Source organism: Strongylocentrotus purpuratus, unplaced genomic scaffold (assembly GCF_000002235.5).
Source record: "Strongylocentrotus purpuratus isolate Spur 01 unplaced genomic scaffold, Spur_5.0 spur5_scaffold_12, whole genome shotgun sequence".
NCBI lineage: Eukaryota > Metazoa > Echinodermata > Echinoidea > Camarodonta > Strongylocentrotidae > Strongylocentrotus > Strongylocentrotus purpuratus.
The window spans coordinates 11,211,193-11,231,944 of NW_022145597.1; the positions used below are offsets into that span (position 1 = coordinate 11,211,193).

The 20,752-nt window shown below is 37.9% G+C and overlaps 1 protein-coding gene and 1 long non-coding RNA gene across 2 annotated transcripts; both read right to left on the reverse strand.

Moving 5' to 3' along the window:
* Nucleotides 1–1,654: 1,654 nt before the first annotated feature.
* Nucleotides 1,655–10,589, reverse strand: LOC115922625. Its single transcript, XM_030981813.1, has 2 exons — nucleotides 10,433–10,589; nucleotides 1,655–9,754 (listed from the first exon to the last, which is right to left on the reverse strand). The coding sequence occupies exon 2, from the start codon at nucleotides 9,625–9,627 to the stop codon at nucleotides 4,162–4,164; it is 5,466 nt and encodes a 1,821-aa protein (XP_030837673.1). The 5' UTR covers nucleotides 9,628–9,754; nucleotides 10,433–10,589; the 3' UTR covers nucleotides 1,655–4,161.
* Nucleotides 10,590–10,740: 151 nt separating this feature from the next.
* LOC115922626 lies at nucleotides 10,741–12,837 on the reverse strand. Its single transcript, XR_004063518.1, has 2 exons — nucleotides 12,055–12,837; nucleotides 10,741–10,973 (listed from the first exon to the last, which is right to left on the reverse strand). It is a non-coding gene; the product is annotated as an uncharacterized LOC115922626 (long non-coding RNA).
* Between the last annotated feature and the right edge of the window lie 7,915 nt (nucleotides 12,838–20,752).

The window sequence follows — 20,752 nt, forward strand, 5'->3', positions numbered from 1 at the left end:
CATTTTATTCTGACAATTACCCCCCCCCCCCCTCCCTACATTCAGTTTGATCCTCAAAGCTAATGATTGTATCATCTGTTTGGAACCACAAGGCATATTAACACATATCATTTTACACAGAGGTAACGCCCTAGTGGCACCAAACAGACAATGTCCTGACAACCCCCTCCCATATTCATAATAATCTTCAAAGCTAATGAATATATCGTTCAAAACCACAAGGCGTTAACTAATATAATTTTACACAGAGTACCGGTATACACTGTACATGCCTAGTGGCACCAAACAGACAATGTTTTCATTTTTAGATTTATGTGCACAGCTTTTATTTCAAGCATGTCTATTAAATAGCCTGTTCTTTGTAATGTAGCAGTTAATATATATAATCTTTAGAATGGATGGTGTTCAGGGTAGTTCATGGATACTCTTCTGTCTCATATTTAGAATGCACAAGTAGGGAATGGAATAAGTTATCGGGTGTGTGACCATATATATCATCAGTTGATAGCCAGAAGGATGTTAACTTCATGCAAAATTATATGAACTAATGCCCTTCTAGCTCCAAATTGATAGTCAATATGAAATGCTTGAATCAGACATGTAGAATGGGTGTTTGGGGGGTAGCTCATTGATACTCTTCTTTCTCATATTCAGAATGCACACGTGGCGGGAGTAGAATTAGATATGGGTGTGTGACTTTACATATTGTCTGCTGAGTGCCGAAAAGGCATTAACTACATGCTATTAGTATATGAACTAATGCCCTTCTGGATCTAAGCAGATGTATTTAGAATGCACACGTAGGGAAAGGAATGAGATACCCAGGGTGTGTGACCAGACGTAATTCATCCGCTAAGAACAAAAAAGGCATTATAATTAGTTGCAAGAGGATATGAAGTTAACGCCCTTCTGGAACTAAGCAATTTTTTTTTAGAATGCACACGAAGGGAATGGAATCAGATATATGGGTGTGTGACCAGACGTAATTCATCCGGCAGAGGCGTTATTAATTCTATTCAAATTATATGACTTAATGTCTTTCTGGCCCTCAGCAGGAAATGGGTCATTCCATCGGGTTGGGTCATAAATTGTGACATGAAGGTTCAAAATTCAGAGTTGTTGAATAATTTGTTTATTGTTATATCCTGTTTTTAACACCCATTCTTCAATAGATTCCACTGGAATTGTGTGTATTCCTTCGCACACATTCATTTAAAATGAAAAAACAGACACACCAAAAAACCAACGTTACAAGGACATCTTTTTTTACTTGCTCATTTATTTTCTGATCTGAAACTTTGTCACAGTCTGTACTCCACTTTTTTGTGTGTGGAAAACATTTAGATGATGGGAGCAATAGTTTAGAATACTTAAAACTTGAACACAGCAACATTATATCAATTTATAAACATGAAACAAATGAGGAACTAGCAATCTTCAGATCATGTTTTTTTCTAAAGGGTAATCTTTTCTCTTGCATAGAAAATCTTGGCTACATTCCATGAAATGTGCCAATTAATTGATGCATGAAACATATTTAATGAGATGATAACACAATTGAAAGGAAACCTGCAAGATTTATGGTCTATGTGACGTTAAATTCTGCTGAAGTGACCCCAACAGTAGGCTTAAAGAAAGGACGACGACATCCAAGTTGAGATACGTGCATAAAATGCAGTTCATCTGTAATATCAATAAAACAAACAAGCAATCATAAGCATGTGTACAAATTCACATGAATAAACAAACATCTATTGTATCGCACAACTAGCTTGCCATAAATGTCCTTAATATGCATAACTGAGTAAAGAAAACCTTCAAGAATAAACTATGTGAGTAAAGCTCACTTGTGCAAACACAAACTGTATAACTGCCTCATTTATCTTATTCTAATGAACTGTCTCAAATTCTACCTTTGTTTACAAATATAACCCTTACAAATCATACCTCTCTATCTTGTAGGTTAACGTCATACACAAATAAACCCTCGACCAGCCTTATTTCCTGCCTCTATCTTACACTCTTTACTTGGTTCCTGAACTAAATTCCTATTTGCTTCTACACCCTTGACATTCTTTATAACCAAGGAAAACAATTCATACTCTTGTTTCATGTCAATTATCATCACTCATTACACACAAATCTAGATTATCCTCAACACAAACTGATATATACACAAATTGTGCATTCACACACGTTATCCTACGTTTGTCTATATGTGGTGCTACATGCACAGACAACATTTTAACGTACTTTTCATCTTAAAATTACAGAAAACTAGATTTATATCTTGTGCCATTTTTGGCCTCATACAAACAATTAAAGATTGATTTATACAAATAACAGCTTTATAGTACTTACAACATTGGGCTTGTCTCGATTGTCGGGGATTACTGATGGAATCACTGTCCACAAAACATTTCAAATTTCGTGACTTTTAGGCTGGCGAACTACAAACGCCCTCTTACGACCAAATGAAATTATGGTTAATCTAAACCGACGTCATGACAGAAAACTTTCTAAATCTTACATCCCGGCCCCTTAAATGCGTAGCCACAGCAAAGCATTTATCCAAATAACTTCAACTTCCATTCAAATTGTCTAACTTTTCTGTCAATAAAACACAACTAAACATTCAGAATTTACACTCAACTCTGCATAGCACATTCCATTAATTTCATTTACACAATGTAGTACATTACAGTAAATGCCTTTAGGGTGAATTTATAGCCTATACACAACAAACACTTGTCGTCTAAAAATGTATACCGACAGGTCAATTAAAGTAACATTGGGCAAAACGATCAGTTGCCTTAATAGAGTACACATTAACTAAATCTCAACACAATTGTTGACACTCTGTAGCAAATAACAATAACAAGGATTGTTAAAGTCCTTGACATTCCTTACACACTTTGAGTTATCTAGTGAATTACCAAAGGAAAATACGAAATATATCAGCTCAAACATAATGATTCTACATGTACCTCTATGCACTAGAGCTGCTAACTACTCAGAACTGTGTATTTCAGTACTCGATTCTTGAAACTAAACCCCCTTTTTTGTGAGTTTTCAAGCAAAATTCAGTAGCCCACCACTAAGTACATCAGGGTTACACACAAAAAATGATTTTCAAATTCAGAAAATGGTGCTTCTGTGATTAAACTTTCTCATCATTCGCAATCTTGAGTAAATTGTCAATTTACTTCCGGTATACAAAACTTTACTTCAACTATCCCCTTCATATCAAATATCCTGTTTTGGGTCTATGCATCAAATATCAACACAATTCGGTTCTTTAAAGTTTCAAATTGAACTAGACACTACATATTTGTATGCTCATGCATTGACCAAATAACATGTTATCATGACAAATTATTCTCATTTGTAGTGGTCAAATATTTAACTCCTGCTCTTAGGAAAAAACATGTAAGAAATTACGTATGAATATCGTTCGAACAAAAAAATCTTTCAGCAATAGTCTCAGTTCAATACTGAAATGAATACATGTATTCTGAAGTCCATTATAGTCTTTCTTCAAGTATTGACTAATAAACATAATATGACATAGTCTATAACAAGGCTGAAATGTTTATTACTCTTCAAGAGTAGAGTTCACTGTCCTCAAATATAACGTGCCCGATTTACCTCAAGGGCACAATGTTACCGCAAATAGTCTTGTATAAAGTCTGAGGACTGTTTTTATCAATTTCTTGCGCTTAAACAAGTTTGTTGCTGTAAACGAGTTCTGTCTTGCGTCGACGTCAGTCTAACTTGAATATGATGATCAGGATCTTTCGCTTGTCACGGATCAGGATAATCGCGACATAAAAAATTCACAAGAGGCGGCGCTAGGCTCTCACCTCGCACGTTTAATTCATCGTGCATCAAATATAATTATCTCACATAAGAAACTAATGCTCCAATTTAGTCGTTCTTCGCTGTGGATCCATTTAAATTGAGATCGCTCTCCACGGTTCACCAATTTACGCTCTTTGCTTCTTCCAAAACTGAAACATGATGATCAGGATCTTACGCTCGTCATGGATCAGGAAAATTGCGACACAAAAATTCACAAGAGGCGGCGCTAGGCTCTCACCTCGCACGTTTAATTCACCGTGCATCAATATAATTATCTCACATAAGAAATGAATGCTCCAATTAGTCGCTGTGGTTCACCAATACGCTATCTGCTTCTTCCAAAAGACATAGTTTCTGCACAGGCCTGACTAGGATACCGGTGCTATGTTTCAGCTTCACCGATCGGACGAGCTTGTCCTTCCCAGGATAGGTTTCGATTACTCTTCCCGTCAACCACTTGTTCCTCGGCAGATTGTCGATAATCAGCACGATGTCACCTTCCTCCAGATTTCTCGTCTCTTTCAGCCACTTCTGCCGCTGTTGTAAGGAAGGTAGGTATTCCTTCACCCACCTGCGCCAAAATAAGTCTGCCAGGTATTGAATCTGCCGCCAGCGTCGACGTCCATACAGATCATGTTTCTGGAACACATCAGGTGGTAGAGCATTTTTTGACCTCAGGAGCAGCAGATGATTTGGTGTGAGAGGCTCTGCATCCCTTGCGTCATCAGATGTTATGGTGAGTGGACGCCCATTGATAATTGCCTCTACTAGACACATAAGAGTCGTTAAGCCCTCATCATTCAGAACCTGCTGCTTCATGACTGCATTCAAGACCTTTCTCGTAGTTCTGATTTGTCTTTCCCATGATCCACCCATATGGGATGCTCTCGGTGGATTGAATTTCCAATCAATTCCTTGTTGAAGGAGATTATCGTGGATCTTCTCCTGGTTCCATCGTTTCAATCCCTCCCTCAGTTCACGTTCAGCACCTATGAAATTTGTACCATTGTCGGATCTGATAATCTCTGGTTGTCCTCTGCGTGAAATAAATCTGTGAAGGGCATTCAGAAATGAATCCGTCTCCAATGAATGCAGTACCTCTATGTGTATTGCTCTTATAACCAGACAAGTGAATATACATCCATATCTCTTCACAGAGCTCCTTCCTTGTCTCACCATGTATGGGCCAAAGCAGTCAACTCCCACGTTACTGAATGGAGGTTTTTCTGGTACCACTCTATCTGCCGGCAAATCTGCCATCTTCTGTTCCACTGGTTTTGCACGTTGACGTTTACATGTGAAACACTTGTGTAGTACATGACGAACTGCTAACCTCCCTCTGATTATCCAAAATCGTTGTCTGAGTAGGGATAGCACATACTCCTTCCCTGAGTGACCACACATAATGTGGTAATGTCTCACCAAAAGCTGTACTACATGATGCTTGGAAGGCAAAATCACTGGGTGTTTTGTCTGCTCTTCTAGTGGTGCATTGTGTAGTCTTCCTCCAACACATATCAATCCTTCGTCTGTGAGTTTCACGCTCAATTTAGATAGTGGGCTGGATTTTGCTATTCGAGTGGGTGACCGTTGTGTAGTCTTATTTTGCTGTAAGACTCTGTACTCCTCAGCATAGGTCTGTTGCTGAACGTATCTGACAATTGCTTCTTCAGCTACAGTCATCTCATCAACTGTTACTGGCTGCTTCATATCCAGTAAATTCATATCTTTGCGTGCCTTTCTTCTCAAGCACTCCTTGACCTTCAGGATCCATGCAATACCTTTCTTCAGCCGGAACCAGGACGAGTAACTTTCAAGGAGTCTATCTGTCGCCTTGACTTCAGATTCGGCTGCAGCAAACACTCCAGTCTTGTCTTGCTTTACCTCTGGGTCATGCTCTAAGCTAGACTCATTCACTGTCAAGCTTTTAGGCCAATCGCATTCTTCTGACCACAAAAATTTTGGCCCTTCTTTCCATCGTCCAGTCAATTCCTCAGCTGTCAGTCCACGCGAGGCATCATCGGCTGGATTGACATCAGTGTTAACATGTCGCCACTGCCTTGGTTCAGATCCCTCATGAATGGTTGTAATTCTGTTTGCTACAAACGTATGGAAACGTTTATCCTCATTCTTCACATAATGAAGTACTATTGAACTGTCAGTCCAAAACACTGACTCTTGGAGCGGCAGATCCAGTTCCCGTTGTATCATACTGTCTATAGTGACAGAGAGTGTAGCCGCCATCAGTTCAAGCCGTGGGATTGTCATCCTCTTCAGGGGTGCAAGACGTGACCTTGCAAATAGTATGCTGCAGTGCACCTGACCCTCAACATCCTTCATCCGCAGGTAGGAAACGACTCCATAGGCTTTCTCTGAAGCATCTGCAAAGTGATGTAGCTTATACTCTGCTACCTTGCCAAAGTCATGTGGTTTGATGCATCTGTTGACCTGGAATTCAGTCATCTTGGGTAGTTCCTGTAACCATTCATTCCATCTCTCTATTTCCTTGCTTGGAATCTCCTCATCCCATGCAAGTTTAAGTCTGGTTAGTTCCTGCAAGATCATCTTAGCCTTTAGGATGAAAGGACTGGCGTAACCGAGAGGGTCGTAGATGGAAGATACAACACTCAAGATACCCCTCCTGGTTTGGGGTTTGTCCTTGGGTCTAAGTTTGTACAGCAAACAATCAGTTTCTACATCCCAGCTGATTCCAAGTGCTCTCTCGACTGGAAGAGCATCATGATTGAGATCCAGACCCCTCACATCTTTAGCTCTCTCTTCTTCTGGTATGGATTGCAGGACAAATGGGTTGTTACTGACCCATTTGGTTAATCTGAAGCCTCCTTCACTGAGCAAGACCATCAAGTCCGCAGCAAGTTTCACCGCTGTTTCTTCATTCTCAACTGACACCAGGCAGTCGTCCACATAGAAGTTCTCGAGAATGGCCTTAGATGCTTCCACTTTACCATTACCATCACCGTTTCTTGCTGTCTGACGAAGTGCATGGCTGCACACACTTGGGCTCCACGTACCTCCGAAGAGGTGGACGCACATCCGGTAGACCAGCGGTTCCTTGTTGAAGTCTCCGTCCTTCCACCACAAGAATCTCAACACGTCTCGATCTTCTGGAGGTACCCTCACTTGGTGGAACATTGCCTCTATATCTGACATGAGTGCTACTGGTTGCTGGCGGAATCTAAGCAAAACTCCCATCAAATTGTTGATAAGGTCCGGCCCCTGTAACACTGCATCATTCAAAGATACCCCTTGGTGCTTGGCCGCACAATCGAACACGATTCGCATCTTGTCTGGTTTTTGGGGATTCAAGACTGGATGGTGGGGCAAATACCAAACAGGGGTGTCCTTAAGTTGCCTAGTCTCCTCACTAACTTCCTCTGCATAGCCTTTCCTGAGGAGATCCTCTATGCCCTGTTTGTATTTCACATACATTGCTTGATCTCTTTGCAATCTCCTTGCCAACGATTTCAAACGCTGTTCTGCACTCCACTTGTTATCAGGCAAGTTAGGTGGTCTCCTTCTGAAGGGCACCGGTAGTTGGAAATGTGCACCTTCCCGCTGGATGTCCCTCTCCCATATTTCCATTACCTTCTTGTCATTGACTGACATTGCCTTGTCTTTCTTAAGCACATCTGTAGCTTCGATCTTCCAGAATTGGCTGACTTGTTCCTCCAGTCTATCATTACTGTCAATGAAGCTAGATGTAGCTTTGGGTACACCATCTGAACTGGAACCTACAGGTCCACTCACTGACCAACCCAATTTGGTCCTAACAGCATAAGGGCCATGCTGTCCTCGTCTCACCTCGATAGGTATCAAGGCTTCAGGTGAATCCTGCCCTATCAACAGTCCAACTTCATGTCGTTCAATGATCGGGAGGTTGATTCCTTCTAAGTGATGATATCCTGAAATGTCATCCACATTGGCAATGTGTGTGTCTCTGATATTAATGGCGTCTCTGGTATACACACAGGGTAGCTTCACACAGTCTGTATCTGGTCCCGTGTCTGCAATCAGACTAATCACTGAGGTCTCTATGGGGCTATTACGCTTCTCCAGTGTTGTCAGGCTTAAACTTTGCTTCCTTCCAGTAGCATTGAGTTCTCTGGCCAAAGTGGCTGTACAAAATGTACTGGTTGAACCAGAATCCAACAGTGCATATGTATTCACAAATACATTCTCTCCTTGAGCTCTAACCCTCACTGGAACAATGGGAAGCACACACCTTCCGGCCCCTGTGACACACTTCTTAACGAACCCATTCTGGACTTGATGGACTTCGTTGTTCTGGGTTTCAACTGGAGCCTGTGTCGTTGTCATCCTTCCTGCAGATGAAGATGCATCCTGTGCAAAATGGAGAAATTTTGTGTGTTTTCTCTGGCATCCTTGTACTGAGCATCTTCTATTCAATCTGCAAAACCTACTGGTGTGGCCAGATTGCAGGCAGTTGAAACACAGTCTGTTGTCCTGAGCAAACTGAAATCTCATCTCGGGTGCCATGGATTTAAAACTGTCGCACCCAAACAAGGAATGTTCTTGCCTACACTTCAGGCACTTCAGGTTGACTGCTACTTCTGTTACCTCTGTAGCGTACATGTAGTTACTTCTTGTACTCTTCTTGTTGAAAGCTGGGTTTGAAGTTTCAACTCTTTTTGTTGTTGCTGTCAGATCTCCAAAGACAGGATCATTGGCTTCCTCAGCAGCGTTGGAGACAAACCTTGCCATGTCCGAGATATCGGGAGAACGCTCCTGCTGTCTGATGTCTCTCACCAACTTTAACCATCTACCTTTAAGGTAATATGGAAGTCTCTCAGCCACCTTCAGCAACTCTCTCTGGCTACTAATTTCCTGCAGTAGATCCATTGCTCGAAGAGTTTCCATGCTGATCTTCAACTCATCTGCAAACTTCTGCAGCCCCTTCCGGTCATTCGCATGGCAGATTGGACCAGTGGTTATACGTTTGATCCAGGCTTCTCCTATCTTGTACTTGCTGCCAAAGCGTTCCACCAACAGCTCTCTGGCTCGTTGGTACCCATACAGTGGTTCCATGACCATACAGCACTGTATGATGCCCTTAACTTCTCCTTCACAGCAATGATATAACTTCATAAGTTTTGTCCCACTATCGAGTGAAGATCGACCAATTAAGTTGTCGAACGACATCATAAATTCATGGAAGTGCAAAGGACTCCCATCAAACTTCATCATCTCTACATTAGCCAGACTGATAGCTTCCAACCATCGTTGTTGCTGAACTTGGGTCTGCAGATAAAATTCTCGGTCGTCTCGTGGTTGATAAGCTTGACCTGAAATGGGAGATGAAGCCATTTGCTGAGCTGGAAAAGGAATAGTCTCTTGTAGGAGCGCAGGTTCCTTGACATCATGATTGCTGACATGATGATGATGTTCCGTAGCATGCTCTGCACTTTCATGCACCTGCTTGACATTCTGCTGACTGGAACTCCTATTCCCTATACTCGACACCTTACTGCCACTCCTGTGTTGCTCATACACGTCTTCTTCTGCCTCTGCTGCGCTGAGCTTGGCACGTAAGAGTAACTTAGCCTTCCTTTGCTTAAGGCGTATTTCTTCGAGTTCTATCTCTTGTTCTTCCTGGAGAACTGCTAATTCTGCTGCTATTGCAGCCCTCTTGGCCCTGGTCCTAAGTCCAGATGACGTGGTGGAACTCTTCCCAACCTGACTTGCAGAATCCTCTGGATTGACATCATCAACACCTACTTGACTCATGGTGACGAATGCTAAAGCTGTTATGAACTTTGTGTGACGTTAAATTCTGCTGAAGTGACCCCAACAGTAGGCTTAAAGAAAGGACGACGACATCCAAGTTGAGATACGTGCATAAAATGCAGTTCATCTGTAATATCAATAAAACAAACAAGCAATCATAAGCATGTGTACAAATTCACATGAATAAACAAACATCTATTGTATCGCACAACTAGCTTGCCATAAATGTCCTTAATATGCATAACTGAGTAAAGAAAACCTTCAAGAATAAACTATGTGAGTAAAGCTCACTTGTGCAAACACAAACTGTATAACTGCCTCATTTATCTTATTCTAATGAACTGTCTCAAATTCTACCTTTGTTTACAAATATAACCCTTACAAATCATACCTCTCTATCTTGTAGGTTAACGTCATACACAAATAAACCCTCGACCAGCCTTATTTCCTGCCTCTATCTTACACTCTTTACTTGGTTCCTGAACTAAATTCCTATTTGCTTCTACACCCTTGACATTCTTTATAACCAAGGAAAACAATTCATACTCTTGTTTCATGTCAATTATCATCACTCATTACACACAAATCTAGATTATCCTCAACACAAACTGATATATACACAAATTGTGCATTCACACACGTTATCCTACGTTTGTCTATATGTGGTGCTACATGCACAGACAACATTTTAACGTACTTTTCATCTTAAAATTACAGAAAACTAGATTTATATCTTGTGCCATTTTTGGCCTCATACAAACAATTAAAGATTGATTTATACAAATAACAGCTTTATAGTACTTACAACATTGGGCTTGTCTCGATTGTCGGGGATTACTGATGGAATCACTGTCCACAAAACATTTCAAATTTCGTGACTTTTAGGCTGGCGAACTACAAACGCCCTCTTACGACCAAATGAAATTATGGTTAATCTAAACCGACGTCATGACAGAAAACTTTCTAAATCTTACAGTCTATATTCACCTCAACACCTCCAGTTACCTATGTTACACGGACATCATGTCCGAGTAACATCAGTATGATATTAGAGTAACTATCCTCTTATACTCATTGAAAAATGACAGACTACATCAAATATCATCTGAAATATATTTTATCCCTTGATCAGTAAATTAAAAAACAGTATTCATACAAGAGGTATATTGATAGATATCAATGATCAACTTTATATCTTCTTCAAAATAGTGATTAGATTGGAAAGATCTTTGTTTTCCAGGAAGGTTTCGATGACTGGTCATTTTGCCTGCTCTCTTGATCTCTCTCTGCCTGAGCTGAATCCTCAAGGGAGGTATAGGAGCCATGAATGAAATGGATGCAGCAATCTAATAAATATGCATGAAAAGAAATAAATAAAAACCAATGAGTAAAGAATATTAAATGAGATAAAAATAAAACAAAACTGTTTCTGTGATTTTTCATTTCAAACGTGTGTTGTGTTTGCAATTATCAAGTACTTCTATCTAGATCTGTAGTAAAATCAAATTATAAGAATTAAGGATGGAACAACTACACAGAGGATTGCAAGATGGATAGGGAGTTCCTCACTTTTGGCTCGTTGCATGCCCAAATAGAAGTAGGTATTATTATTGGTTGTTCATTTTGATTTTTCTTTTAAGTTTAATATTTGTGTTGAATTATAAATTTTTGTTAAAAAATTATATTTGTTATTTATCATTATTTGGAGGGGGAAGGAAGGTGTCGAAGCCCCTTATCCCTCACTTCAACCTTTGGATGAGGGGGAAGGGGAGCCAGATCAATGATTATTTAATTTATAAAAAATAAAAAAATAAAAAAAAATATATATATATATTTTTAAAAAAAAAGGCTCATTACATTATTATGTATCCAATTTTAATTGAATCGGAGGGGGGGGGGTGCCCTCCCCCTTTAACCCATTCTTCTCTATCTCAACCCCAACCCTCAACCCCCTTTTTTGCCCAAAAAGTTGTGTATTTCGGGTCTCAGATTGAACTTCCTAACTTGAAGGAAGCAATGTTCAATAACTTGTGTTTTTCGTTAGGCTTAGCCATCATTGTTCAATGACAATTAATGGCACCATATAAATAATATTAATTAATTTAAAACTTGTCAGAAAAAATCTGAGGTGTAGGAACATCATGAATATCATTATTTACGGGATTCTTATAACTAAATTCAATTTCTGTTTAAGAAACTAGCTTTTTAAGGGTAAAAGTCCGGCATTGATTTTGCATGTTTCGTTATAACACATATATCAGTATGTGGGACAACAGTAAAATATTCACTCACATGTGATGGTTTGAAAACCGGTTTAAGTTGAAAATAACACAATTTAAAACGGAATTACATTTCTAAAACATGGAATTTCATTGTCCATGATAATAATTCGGGCCATAAAAATAACTTAGAAAACATATTACGTACCAATTTGGGCGCTGACGGGCGAAAATGGCTGCACCACGTTACAAAGACATCTTCACGTTTGTGGTTGCACTGTAGGGGTAGGTCGTCGCAGTCCGGCAAAAAACATGTTCTGCGCATTCGTGAATAACTAGCAGGTCATTTTAACACCGAAAACTGAAGCTAGCGGGCTGGTTTATATCTCAAACACCGTAATTTCACACCTACGTTACCAAATTACGAAGGACATCGCGCCCGATTTTCGCGGTAAATTAATTGTTTTCTTATATTTACCGACCGATTTAATCATCATTCTTTCTACATATGTTCATGAGGGGTTGTACCTTCCTAATAAGATGAAACTTTCTGAGAAAATATCCTGCTAAATTTGTGTAAAATGCTAGAATTACCGCCGTTACGAAAAAAGTGCCTAGGACATCGTTGGTAACGTAGGTATTGTGTTTTTTCAATATGAAATAACTTGCCGATTTTTTGCACATTTCACTTGAGCTTCTCAGACATAGTAGGGGTACTAAAGGTGACATGTTTTAAGTAGGAAACATTGCATTATGATGAACTTTTTTCCAGAAATAAGTTCATGAAAGTGACATGTTTTCATGTCACAACTTTCACCCTCAAAATCGCTGAGACATCGGTAGTAAAACTCTCACCAAAAAAAAAATATGATGAAGAAGTTTCTGTTTTCATGTTTATTTATTCTGTACTACATTACTCTTCAATATAACATACTTTTATTTTTCTAAAAATACATTCAAATTTGAGTAAATAGCTTCTAAGCATTCAAACACGTGAAAATGCTGAAAAGACCCAACCCGATGGAATGACCCAAATACATGTCCAGAGATAACCCAGAGCAACAAGGGCATTAGCGCTGTTAATTTAACACTGTTTAAGTATAGGAGCCAATGCCGTTATGGCCCCAAACAGATGATAATTATAGCAATATTTCTAACTAAGAACTGAATAGGAGGAAGAGAATGTGTTTATGAATAGGAATGAAAAATATGTGCAGTGACAGTTTATGGTGTATTTTTATATTTAAATGATTTTTGAATTATATTTATATATAGTTATTGTTTTTATATTTTTATACAAAATTATAATATGCAATTATTTTTTCTATCTCTCCTCTAAATATATTTCAAGGAAACAGATTCTCTTTCTATTTGCCTGTAAATAATTTAAATATCCATTATGAGCATATGATCACACTGTTATTTCCTTATCATTTCTTCCTCGTGCCTTTTACCATACCACATGGCTTTTCAAGATGATATACCATGCGTCGAGGATTCATCGTATAGCTACACAGGAATCCTACTTATTCTTCTTGTCTGAACATCGTACATGTACATGTATGTTAAAAGAAACGTTCATACTGTATAATGAAACGCACGTTTGAGCGTCGTTTCAAACATAAACTCCATAATGAATCAGGGTCCCACTCTAGTTTGAATGTCATACGAAAATCGTAAAGCTGGGCGGGGCTTATAGTGAACGTGCACTGGTGATTGGCCAGCTGTCATGTCCATATAGACCTCTTCAAAACTAGTTGCTTTATACGACGTTTCTTTATACAAAGTTTTTATCTAGTCTGTATACTCCTTTCACTATCGTAAGCATTATAAAATGATTCCTTATATAACGTTTCTTTATACAACATTTCTTTAGTTAACGTTTCTTAAAGGTTATACAAAGTTTGGGGAAATTTTGAAATTCGGTTGGATAGTGATTCTTTACAATTTTGATATATTTGGATGCTCCTGTGGATGTATTATAAGCACTAAAAAATTTAGCTCCTAAAACACTTCTGCTTTCGAGAAAAATTGAATATAAAAATTTACCGGTGCTCCCGATAAATTTTGATAAATTTCAAATAGCGCATACAGCCGTAGTAGCTGGGACCCTGAAAATGTCAGAATATGTAGTTTTGATATATAACTACCAAACGAGAATAGCTAATCGGTCGATATTAGTCAAGAAACATTGTTTTTTAGCTTAATTAATATCTTGACCTTGAGAGGGCGCTATACAACATAAAGAGCTTATTATTTATAATTTCATAACTTTAGACTCGATTTCAACCGCGACAACGATCACTACATATTATAGGATCGCATATGCTTCCAATATGTTCATTTGAACCAAATTCATGACCCCATAGTCATACCAAAACTTTGTATTACCTTTAATACAACGTTTGTTCATACAACGTTTCTTCATACAACATTTCTTTATACAACGTTTCTTTATATGTTTCTTTATACAATGATTTTACCTTGTCTGTATGCTCCTTTCACTATACGTCATACAACGATTCTTCATATAACGTTTCTTTGTACCACTGTTGTATGATATCAAGCTGTCTGAACAGACTACTAGAGGAAAGTAATTTGATCACTCCGTGTCAGTTTAGGGCGTTACAAGGATCTTCAGGAGTGTCTGTTTTTCATGTAGCAGGGAGTGGGGAGTGTGCAGAAAATGTTCAATTTGAGAGAAAGTATACATGTACATGTATAGTTCAGCTAATCACATTTTAAAGAAGACAGTCACATTATGACAACATTCAAAGCAACATTCAAAGCAACAAATGCGATTTATAAAACTACCATATTCATTTTGGCATGAATCATTTTTTCTCAACCTGTTGTGTCCCCATAATGTTTCTATCTAATTATATGATTCTGCATGACTTGCTGAATCGAATGTGTCGTTTCTTTTTCGCAAGAGAAAAAATGTGCAGGCTCAGAATTTTACCCCCACTTTTTCAAACATGCTAAACGATGACTGTGTACAATGTCTGTTGAATGCCAAAAGGGCGTTATCTCAAATGGTTTAACAAGTATCTGTTATAAACCCATTGCATACTGGAACCAGGTGGTTCTTGTATTAAGCCTATGGGACTGAGAGAATTCAGCACTCGATAGGTTAATTCGTCGCTGTTTTCACGAAGTGACGGTAGTGAAAAAAATTGCATTCACTTTGCGTTACGATTTTCCTCACTACCGTCACTTCGTGAAAACAAGGACAAATTTTACCCTTCATGCTCAACGGACAGGTATATCAGTGGTAGATATCAAAACATTATGCAAAGACTCAAAATCTGACTACTAGTATCCCATATTCCTAGCCATCGACTCTCATGCAATGGTGTGAATGTTGAGACAAATCCACCAGTTTCATTTATGTTATCAAAAATTCTAACTGACTTTTTTTTTTAAATCCGATATTTTTATACTTCTCTCAACAAAATTTTCGATCATACACGCACCCTAAATATATTTTTTGCAGACATGTTTCTATACAACCCCTGTATGGAGAAAAAAATTGATTCCATTATGAATAGTGAAGAAAATGAAAGTTCATGCAATATTATGTACAAAGCAAATTGAGGAGATTTCCGAAGATACTTAACAGTGTTGCCAATTTGTGTTTGATTGATTGCAACTTAAAAATGTCATAACTTTCTTATTTTTAAAAGGAATTTGCTCAACCTTTCACTGACTCGTTCCTCCCATTTTTCTGCTACTATTAAAACCAACTTAATGTCAGGGTGGACTTCCCTTTTAGCAAATAATCGTGGTCATGATGTAGATTGTATAGAACAACCTCTGAAGTGCAAAAACACTGCAATGTTTATGCAAAATCCAGAGTTAAAAAGGATGTTTCAGGAGGGAGATTAACCCAATTGGAATCAATATGACAAAATCAACACCAATTGGGTCATTTCCTTAAAAAACATACAGTTTTCAATAAACACAAACAGATGTCGTTTTTTAAAGCACTAATTTTTTTTTATTTTTTTTTAATATGAAAAAAGTAAACGACCTCTGCAACCTTTAACAAGCTGATATTGTTGACCTTGAAGGCTGGAACAATGTGTTGAACTTCCTTATGATGCACCTTTATTGCCTTGCCCTTTTCTTGCCCTCTGTGTCTTATCCTCTTAATTAGGGAAGTTAACAAGAGACTCCCTATCCCCTATCCCCAGTTTAGACTACCAGAATTTAGTGTGTTCCTACGCAAAAACCATGTAGTTATGAAATATTGAAGTAATGATCTTTTTTCAAGGCTGAATGACCTACAAAAAAACATCATTTTACGAAATGTTGTTCAGCTAAATGCATGGGTGAGCATCATTTCGAATGGAAACTCCCACCCTTCTCTGAATGTCATATTGTTAACAAATTATGTAATTTGAGGGGGCTTATCATGAACGCAGACTGATGATTGGTCAACCGTTATGTCAATTGACCTCTTTTAAACTAGTTCTTCATACCGTTTCTTCATATAATCGTTGTTATTTTATGTGTAAACCCATTTTGTTTTATGTTGATTCTTTACAATACTTCTTCAATTGACTTTTTAAAACCTGAAAACATTCTACAATTCCTATTAATTTGTTCATGGACCAAGAAACAGTGCCCTGTATCCCCTGGAAAAAGGTGTTTTATAAGTCCATTTATTATTATGATTCCTTATATACGACATTCATTTATACAAGTTTCATAGAACTCCCTTTGGTCTGAACAGGGCAGTAATGAACGAGGTTAACAAGCGACTCCCTACCCCTTGCTCATCCTCTACGCCTGTTAGGGTTCCCCCTATAATGTGGATTTCCGCCTTGAATGGATTAGAAAGGGGTGATACAATGCGCCAGTTAACTGGATGAATCGCGTCGAACAAATTGAATTTGCTAGCTGATTAGGACCATGGATGTTATATAGGACCAACCAGGAGGAGGGGGATGGATAGGGGGGTGGGGGAGGGGGATAGTGGGGGGGGGGGAGGTTAGGAAGCCATGTCTCACTACACATACTATGTCAGATGTTGAGAGCCAGAAGGGTATACTTCGACGTACCTTCAACAGAGAGTTTGTCTGTTTGGAGCCAGAAGGGTGCTAAACGTGTGTACTTACACAGAGTTAAAGATAATTGCTTGAGTTCTGGTAATCTTTTGAAAATAAACTGAACGTTCAAGATTACAAATATAAGACAAGTGCCAACTGATTTTGGTAGAAAATGTATAGGGGCTGAGGAATGAGCATAGAAAGATAAGGAAATCAAGTTACGTAGGCCCGACAGCATTTGCTTGACTTACCAGTATGTGCAAATGAGAGGCGTGGTTTTTATTGAAAATGATTTCCAGCAAGTTTGTGAGTTTTTTAATATAATTTTACTGGTTCAAACAATCAATCTACTGCAGGATAAACAATCCAGAATAAATTATAGCTATTTTCTCTCGACATATGATGCCCATACATGGGCCCCATCTAATACAGAGAGTTGCGACTGATCCTATTAAATCAATTGCAAGTTTGCAGTCTCCTCTTATGTACATATCAATTGCAAGTAAGTTGCGATTGATATCAATTCTTTGTAAGACGGGGCCCGGAGCTCAATTAAGATTAGCTTTAACACCCACCATTCTGGCTCTGCATGAACAGACGAGTTTTTCATCCGACTCCTACCCCTGTCTCTCTCTTAATCTCTTTATCATTAATCCAATTTCATGTGCCATATATTATTTGTGAAAAATACTATGCCCCTGTAGGGGAATGCTTCTTCACCAAAAAATCTTGCAACTCTGCCTGTGCATATATGGAGTAATTCATGCAAATGGAAAAGGTCATTTCTATTTCAACCCTTTTCCTCGAAACCCCCGTAAACTAGCCACACTTACGGGACCGCCTGACCGGAATACATCAGTAATGCATGCGCAGGCAGATTGCGTTTGCTTACCCATAATGCAATGCATCCACTCCGTCATGAAATGGGTCTTAGCCGAGCATAGGATGATGAGGCATCCTGGGAAATCTAGGATGATTCGGTCGATCAAGAAATATTCACGCATGTTGGTTCCTACTGACATTTGTGGGTCGTGTGAGACGAAAATGTCTATGTGATGTGAATCGGGGGTCAGGTAGTCTTCCATTGCTGTATGAACATCTGTTGTGTGATTATTATTTTCCTAGATAGGTTGTTCTCAATAAATATGTCTATTCTACATCAAATGGATATCAATGATGGTAATGTTTGGTGGATATATAAAATAGATTTGGTGGATATAAAATAGATTGAATACAATGAGGAATGATTTAGTGAATGATGTTAACTCATTTTAATGAATCATACTAAATAATTATACTACTAATAGCGACATTTATAATGCACATATTCATCCCAGGGGATGCTCATCAAGGAACCTACAAAGTACCATGTTTTCCTGACCTGCCTTAAAAGTACTATGTCCCATTTGCAGGCCCCAAAAATGAAAAGGTTAAATTCTAACGGCATTTGAAAGTTAATACTAATTTAGAACTTCCCTAAAAAAGGGGGGGCTTGAAAATGTCTTTAAGTGGGAAAATAATGACTAGTAGTTGTCGAATCAACTTAAGAGCTATAGAGCCAGTAAGTAATAGTCTGATTTTCAGACCATTGTACCGAATGGTTGTACGATTTATGCTGCGCAAAGATTCAATCAGTTTAATTTTGGCCATTACAAGAAGTGGGTTATTGATGTAGACAAATGCTCATGTACCCTTTACAGCTCATTTTATGTATGTTATTACCAAAGAAGAAAAAAAAGCCAGTCAGTCACTCAATAGTGTCTGACAGTGAAGTCTAGCAAGTAAACGGGTTTCCTTGCATAATTTGATTATTAGGACACTGCTAACGTTTAAATTTCACAGATAGGACATATTCATAATTCCTGCAAAGTTCTACAGAATTTGATGTTGGCTGCAAAAGGGACATACCGGTAGTGCCAAGCTGCCCAAAGGCATTGAAAGCATTCAAGGTATACCTTCCTATCAGGCACCTAGTTACTGCCCCTGGGTGGGGAGTGGCAAATCATTGGCAACCTGCAAGAGGGCCGTAAGAGCTATGTACTGTATGTTAATTTTGTGAATTGCAATAAAGGCCTCCTGAGGCCAGCCAATGTACACTGTAGATTATCTTTATGCATGATTCATATTTTTCTTTCAGTTTTCATTAACCCTGTCCCAATAGAGATATAGACCTACTATGAAGTAATTAAAATTGAGTATTTTCAACAGATTCCAACATGTTTGAGCAGAAAATTCACTGACCTCCCATACAGTTTACAGTGATATGGATACACTAGTTTTAGAGGCATATACATGTACATGTTCATGGAAATGTCACCTTGGCAAATTAATTGCCAATTAATAAACCAACAACATGAAGGAAAAAAAGGAAAGAAATTAGATGGTATGGTTATTATACATTCAAGGTTTGTAGTTAATAATGTTTGTGTTTTTAATTTCCTGAAGATGATTATATCAATTATAGGTCATGTGATAAGTATAATTAGAAATCGAAAGGTTGCTGGTAATTTTTCTTGTAATAAATATTTTATTGTGAATAGAAAATAAAAATAAAAAAGCCAAACATGTTACATAGCAAATTGAGAATTAATGTGTGAGAGTTGTATGGATTAGAGAAATGGCTACAAATCCTGTGATTTATGTATTCCAAAAAACCAAAAATTTCAAATAAGATACAATAGGATCAAATTTCAAAGTCTAGTGATTTCAGGTAAAAGTTACAATAGAACCGAAAACAGATAGTACAGACATGGAAATAACCTTAGTCTCAGATTCAGTGTAGACTTTTGAATTGGACAATTATTGTTATAATTCATGACATCTTTCAAATATACAGTACCAGTAGTTCACTTCCGTAATTCATTTTTATTTTCGAGTAGAAAAGAGGTTGTTTTATTAATATAAGATTAATTTTTATTTGGTGACAGTGTATTAAAAATGGTAAATACAAGAGGTCCTGTATTTTATAGACTGAGATTCTCAACTTTTAGTCAAAGTACAACATATTTCAATTCATACACTGTAGATAATATACCAGATACATGTGCAATGCTTAAGCGTACATTTGAAGGATATACCGGTACTCAAAAGAATGAGGTTTTTATAGTACTATGTCTGTGACTCACTCCTTATTACAGTTCTAGTGAATTATGGTGAGTTTAAAGGGGAACTCCACCCTAATACTTTCATGGTATTGATAAAAGCAGAAAAACAAAGAGAAACAAATTGGTGAAAGTTCGAGCAATATATTTGATTAAAATTAGGAAAGATATGTATTTTAAAAGTTGTCATCAGTCAAGCACAAATTGGCAACACAATGACGTTTCTTGCAAATTCCTCTCCAATTTGCTCTGCACAGAAAAATTTCATAAACTTTCATTTTCTTAGTTATCGATGATGGAATAGATTTGTTTCATACAGGGGTTGTATAAAAAAACATATTTGCTAAAATTATATTTAGGGTGCATTGATGACATTTCTTTAGGGAAAATACATTTCTGAATTTTTTAGTACAGAGTAAATGGGAGAGAACCTAGGAAGATACATCACGGAGTTGCCAATTTGTGTTTGATTGATCGCAACTTCAAACATTCATAACTTTCTTATTTTTCATCGGATTTCGCTCTAACTTTCACTGACCCATTTCCCTCATTTTTCTTCTCCTATCAAAAACCAACTTCATATCCGGGTGGACGTCCCCCTTTAAAGGGAAAGTCCACCCCCAAAATAAGTTTGTTTCGATAGAGGCAGAATAATAAGAAAATCAGGTGAGTGAAAGTTTGAGCAAATTCTGAATGAAAATAAGAAAGTTATGAATTATTGAAGTTGTGATCAATCAAATACAAATTGGCA